The sequence below is a fragment of the Chrysochloris asiatica genome, unplaced genomic scaffold (assembly GCF_000296735.1).
Source record: "Chrysochloris asiatica unplaced genomic scaffold, ChrAsi1.0 scaffold00074, whole genome shotgun sequence".
Taxonomy (NCBI): Eukaryota; Metazoa; Chordata; class Mammalia; order Afrosoricida; family Chrysochloridae; genus Chrysochloris; species Chrysochloris asiatica.
This window is the reverse complement of record NW_006408592.1, coordinates 14347235-14353970: the sequence shown is the minus strand read 5'-3', so window position 1 is coordinate 14353970 and position 6736 is coordinate 14347235. Positions and strand designations below refer to the sequence as shown.

At 39.8% G+C, this 6736-nt stretch overlaps 1 protein-coding gene across 1 annotated transcript in view; it reads right to left on the bottom strand.

Moving 5' to 3' along the window:
• Positions 1-5970, bottom strand: part of GDPD4 (glycerophosphodiester phosphodiesterase domain containing 4) — a 145394-nt gene extending 139424 nt beyond the window's left edge. The window contains exons 1-2 of the mRNA XM_006865016.1: positions 5959-5970; positions 5576-5635 (exon numbers count right to left, since the gene is read on the bottom strand). Coding sequence (XP_006865078.1) covers positions 5576-5635; positions 5959-5970 — 72 coding nt within the window. The remainder of the gene's footprint in view (positions 1-5575; positions 5636-5958) is intronic.
• Between the last annotated feature and the right edge of the window lie 766 nt (positions 5971-6736).

Here is a 6736-nt window from a genome sequence, read left to right as displayed (position 1 = left end):
AAGAAGTGACTGGCTTACAAGCTTTCAAGAGGGAACCTGGTGCTAGGGAGCATGGCGGAAGGCAGAATCTCCAGTAGGTACTATTGAATCTGTCTGGGAGGAGCTGATGAAAAGAGATACAGATGGGTAACTCGTGATACTGTCTTCAAGGATGCTGGAACTCCCTTCACAAATTTGTTCCTCACTCTTATGTGTCACTCAGATGTGTCCTCTGAGAACTCTATGTGTGGGCTTAGGGGTTTCTTCTGATAAATCCATTCTAACTTGACAATTTCCCAAAGCCTTTGGATTCCTTCCTCTACAGAATTCCAAGGTCAATCTGGTATTTCAACTTGAGGTATTGTAGGCCACTGCGTAGTCCATGCTTCAGTGAACAAACTAACCAAACTATTAGATCTTTTCCTAACCTCTCGAGCTGAAACACTGAATGAAGAGTCTGTGCTTAGTGAGCCCATAGACTCAGACTGATCCAACCCCATGTTCCTTGCACCATTATCCCACACCCTTAATAGTCATTCCTACACATATTCTCCTGGTTTCCGTTTGCTTTTTCTGGTTTTCTACATATTAGAAAAACCAAGCAGTTCTTTTGGAGTGTAGAGTACTTCTTCCTGGGTCATAAATTATGCTTCATCTTTTGGGGTTCAAGGAGCTTAAGTCTAATTATAGCAATAATTGGTGGATTTGTTTTCTAGGAACATTCAGCAATGTCTTATAAGACATCTACTTTAGGTGATGTTTCAGGCAGTACCATCTCGGCAGACACGGTCGAGTTAATCTCATCAAGAGTGAGCAGAGGAGATGTTTTTACTGATAATGGAGCAGTCTCTTCAGATGGGAAAGGTGGGGCTGCTGGCAAGAGTGATTCAATGGAATCTACAGGCTCTATGTCCCCAGCTTCCTGATTATCTGCCCAAATGTCCCCATCCCAAGTTTCAGGATCCCATTTCATCCCAATCAATGCCCTCACCTAAGTATTAGATACCATTCCAGGTTGGAAGTTGAACCAGCGTTGTACGTCAGCCACCATTACAATAAGACTCTGAGTTTGGTTTTCAGCAATATCAGCTCTGCTACTACAAGAAATTAGGCTTTCTTTCTGGATACATATGGAAACTTTGAGGTCTTTTATGTTTCACTTGTGACTCTTTAGCCCTGAGTGCATCACTTTTTTTTTTTACCACTTGGTCTATTATAAGTACAATCAATCAGTTTCTCTATACTTCCCATCCTGACAAAAACAGAAGAAAAGTATCATATACCCAGAGCCTTGCTTCTCTCCAATACATAATATTTCATGTATTAATATTGCTACTTCACACCATGGATTATCAACACCCTCACTCTCTTTACTAGTGGAGGCAGTGTTATCAGTGCCTTTAAATTTAGTCAGGCTTGAAAATCAATTTTAAAAACTCACCCTTGCAATATTGTTTCTCTAGAACCACTCTTGGTACCAAATGTCTTAGGCTGAGTTCTCTAGAGAAGCAAAACCAGTGAAACATGTATATATCAATACAAAATGAGGTTTACATCAAAGAAATGTCTCACAAACATAGAGACAAGAGAGTCCCAAGTTCAGGTCAGCTGAGCCTAGATTGACATGCAGAGCCAACAAGAGTCCAAAGTCCAGGACAGGTGAACCAAGATCAACGGGCAGGAAGGGGTCCCACGTCCAGGAGTGCAGTGCTGGAGCAGGGGAAGCAGCAGGGTGGTGAGCAACCAAGGCCTGGGCACACATACTGCAGAACTAGTGATGCGGAATGCAGGAGTTAAAGTGGCAAGAGCAGGCATGCAGGGCCCTCCAGTGGGCATTCAGTTTTTCTGGCATGTGGGTACTTGCACCACAGAGTGTCCCTTGTAAACTTCCAGGCACACTGGATGGGCAGGCCCAGCAAGCAAACACACAATAGAGCAGTCCACTGGATTTCTGTTCCAATGTTTTTCCCTTCTTTGACACTGTTAATAGTTTGATCTTTGGTTGGACTCACAGGTCCTTTGAATTCATTGCTATAATTTTGTTCTGTTCTGAACTCTGCTATCCCTCGACTGAGCTCCAGGTGGTGTTGCCATGACTGTTAATCTTTAGTTGTTGTCTGTTCTTGCTGGTTTTCATTCCAAAGAACTCCCTTTAGGATGTTTAGGGCGTTTCGAAGCACTGGATTGGCTTTGACAAAATCTCTTAACTTCTGTTGATTCTGAAATGTTTTGATTGGCAGTTTTTTTTTCTGTTAGGGTTTTATATATGTCTCCCCATTACCTTCTTGCCTGCATAGTTTCTGCTGAGAAGTCAGAGCTTAATCTGATTTGCTCGCCTTTGTAAGTAACACTTCTCTTTTCTCTGGATGCTTTTAGGATTCTCTCTTTGTCTTTGATTTTGGAGAGCTTGATTATGCTATGCCTTGGTGATTTTCTCTTGGGGTCTATCCTTCCTGGAGTTATTCAGCTTCTTGAATGTTTATCTTCTCATCTTTCAAGGTATTACGGAAATTTTCTTCCAGTAGTTCCTCAACTATTTCTTCTATGGACTTCTGTGATTCTTCCTGTTCTGGGATGCCAATAATTCTTAAGTTATTCCTCTTCATTTTATCCAGCATGAATCTTAGGCTCTCTTCAGATTTTTTAACCTCTTTTTCTGCTTGCTCTTCTATATTAGCAGTATTGAGAGATCTGTCTTCCAACTTGCTGGTTCTGGCTTCCATCTATTCAATTCTATTCTTTTGTCCTTTAAGTGTATTGTCCATTTTGGATACTTTATTTATTGATTACCTCTTTTTGCAGGTTTTGAATTGTTTCCAATGCTTTATCTATCTTGTTTGATTGCTCCTGTAGCACTTTCCTGACTTCTTCCTTAGTTTCCTCCACCCCTTTTTGGAGCATTTGAATTTGTTTCCATATCATTCTTCTGAATTCCTTCTCAGGCAGATCCAAAACCTGCTCTTCTTCTACTGGAAATACTGTGTCTGCCTCCAGCTTATTTGTCTCAGTTACTCTTTTCTGTTTTGAGACATGTTATGAGATATTTTCTCGTATTTTCCTGGACATTTTCAGTGGGTAGGTGGATTTTTAATGCTTAAATGGATGTATGTTGCTGTATTGTTAAGCTTGCTGGGTGTCTCTTGGTGGATATGATCTGGAGATAGTCTTCCCTTTACGCGTGTAATGTCTAGAAGATGGTATTGGCCCCTGTCCCAATGGTGAGCTATAATGGGGTATGACTGTAGCTTGGCTATATGGCCATGATTGCTATCTTTTCTTGGGTAATGTAGAGAAAAAAACCTCCCACCCCCAGGAAAAAAGTGTGATCAAAAGGACCAAAAACAGAAGTGCTATAAAAGCAGAGATTAAAAGCCACCACTCCAAAACAAAAATAAAACTGTAGCTGTCTGACGAATGGCAGAAGTAAAAGATCCTGCCCTGGTCAACTTTAAGACTGGGTGCCAGAGTCAGTCGTCATAAGTAGCTGCCAAAGGGTCAGTCCATGGGACCAGTGTGGATTCTCCTTTCTGTGCCATAGGAAAACTGTGGGCTCAGTGCTGGACCCTTTTGGGGGTGCGTGCCCACCCACCTGAAGGTGGCCAGGCTGAGCAGAGAGGGCACCACAGGGAAGAGAAGAAAAAAATGTGTAGAATCCCCCTCTCCTCTTTTTTTCAAATGTCACTGCGTGGGTTTCACTGTGTCAGGGTGGTTGTGGCCTCACCCTGATCGATTTTGGAATTGCAATATTTTCCTTTACACAGTGATTTTTCCACTGGTGGGTGCGGGAAACTGACGCCCCACACCTGATACTAGATCCAGAGCTCTGGAGCAGTTCCGTAAAAGCACCTTTTCTTGATTGTTGGCACATCCCCCACGCAGTTCGTCCTACCTGACTGCTTGTCCTGCCTCCAAAACTGGAAGTCCTCACTCTAAGAGTTTTAAGCAATCTTTTGTAGATTTGCCAAATGCACTACATCATCTGGTTTCTAGACTAGTGCATCCATGGGTACTGACTGTGGATCGAAGTAAAATAAAATCTTTGACCACTTCAATTTTTCTCTATCATGATGTTGCTTACTGGTCTGGTTGTTAGGATTTTTGTTTTCTTTATGTGAAGGTGTAATCCATACTAAGGTTGTATTCTTTGATCTTTATTAGTAAGTATTTCAGATTTCTTTACTTTCAGCAAGCAAGGCTGTATCATCTGCATATCACAGGTTGTTAATGAGTCTTCCTCCAATCCTTATGCTACATTCTTCTTCATATAGCCACTTTCTTGGATTATTTGTTCAATACTCAGATAAATATGGTGAAAGCAAACAATCCTGATGTACACTTTTTTTCAATCTTAAATCATGTACTATCCCCTTGTGTCTTGTAGAAATACTACCTCTTGATCTATATACAAATTATACATGGGCACTATTAAGTGGTATGGAATTCCCATTCTTGCAAGTGGTATCCATAATTTGCTATGATCCATGTAGTCATAGTCTCCTAACTCCAACTGTGACTAAGACCTATTTTTTCATTTCTCAGACTACATTCTTTCCCTAGAAAATATGGCTTCAACGTTTACTCATTATGACAACTCCTAAATTTGTATTTTCAGTTCATATTTCTCAGTTGAGTATGGTAATATTGAAGGCTAACATTCAATGTATACGGTATATTTCTGGATTTAGAGAAATATAAGAATTAGTATCAGAGCCATTTTCAAATGCAAAAGTCTGGGGCTGTAGCTTCTCCTGTCTGTGGCAGAACAAAATGAGAAGGGTTATTCTGGAAATGAGTTATTGTCCACAGAAGGTAAGATAAAGCTGCCTCATTTCTGGAAACAAGATATGGACGCTTTAAGAGAAAGCAAGCTTGTGTCATATTAAAGAAATCCTACAAAGAGTTGGATCAAAAGGACCTCAACAGAAAAATTCAAGGAGGACAAGCACTGACTCCATCAAGAGAATCGAAATCAAGGTATTCTGCAGAAGGGCACAAACAGATGCAGCCCATGAAGAAAAGAGCCAGGAATTGTGCATTTACCTGGTCTAGACAGAATAACCAAGATGACCTTCTTTCTCCTCCTTGTGAGACTGTGGTCTTTTCTCCTAATCGCCTCTTTCCCTGGGTCCTGTTCAGGTAGAGGGAAGGTAAGATGATCCATAATCCTTTCCACCACTATAGGGTACAGGTCTAAATAAGGCCTAAATAAGGCAAAGTAGAAATTTTAAGATTAATATCTGTAGTTTGGGTTATAGCAAGAAACTGAAAATTTCAAGACTGAAAGAATGTTCTTGTGATTAAGAAGGAACCAAAATTAATGGACTCTTGCCTAAGATTTTCTCAAGAGAACAAGGCCACAGAGTAGGTTTAGTAGTGAGCAATGAGAAAGAATAAAATTTGAATTCATCTTGGGTTTAACACGTTCAGCAAGATAGTTACATCTGGTAAAAATTATCTCAGTTAAGACCGTCTAAATAAATCTCTCATTTCAAGAGGAAACAATGAAAGAAAGCTAACTCCATACTGAGCACTGAGTACCAGGGAGGAACACTGCGTCTTAGTCTTATGGATTCTTATGAGGATTGGCATGCCCTACCTTATGACACCAATGCAGCAATAGTTGGTTCCTTTCCCAAACCAACAAAAATCCAAGTACCTGCAAAGGAGGAAAGAGTAAGTAATTTTGAAATCACCAAGTTGCTGCTCAAACTACTGTTCTGTAGCTCAAATTCCTTTCATAGTCTGGCATTATGTCACTTCTTGCTATACCTGCATGTCTCAGTCACTGGGACATTATCATGTTGTTCCTTTGCCTGAAAAGCTCTCTCTTTCCATTCCACTCACCCTACAAAGTCAATTCAAATGCCAGCTCCTATTTCTGACTTTTACCAGCACTCCCAGGAAGAATTATTATCTCCTCTGGGATTTTATAACAATCACTACTGTAATATTCTCCTTTGTGAGTTCCTGTCAATCTACCTTTTCAGTCATGTTCCCCACTATTCTTTATTATGTCCTAACATACTAACAGAACTGACCTTTTTCTCTTTTCTAGACATACCCCACATTTTTCTGTTTGTATGATGTTCCCTAAGCCTGGAATTTCTTTTCCATTTCAATATCAATAGTCTAATGCCGTCAAAGATCTGATTCTAGTATTCTCTCCTCTGATTAGACTTACTAACCTTGGCTGGAATTACTTCTTCCATCTGAAAACACCTGTAGAACTTTACTTAGGCTCTCTAAGCATTAAATTATATACTGCTCCACCTTGTGTTTCTCATTTTTGTCCATAATTGAGCTTAATTATAGTCTAAGCTCATTGGGTAAAGTGGCTGTTTCACTTTATATCTCATACCTATTTCTATGAACTACTGTGCATGAAAACAGAAACTTTATATATTTTGTTAATCTCTGTATACTTAGTACTTAGCATAATGTTCTGCCAGTAGTAATACTGAATAAATTTTGCTAAAAGAAAAAAAGTTAATGCAAATGGCAACTGATTTGGGGTTTGGGTTCTTCTGTGTTAAATAGGAAATATGTAGGAATAGAAAACAGTAGATTCAGAGAAAGATGTCTGCACTATGTTTAAATAAACACTAAAAAACTACAATTGACTAGTTATCCTCTAATAAGCTTCCCATTTCCACAACATTTGTGTGTGTGTGTGTGTGCCTGTTTTGAAATTCTCATACCATACTATAGCACAATTTCAGGCCAAGAGGCAGGGTCATTATTTTCAAAAGACTTTTGC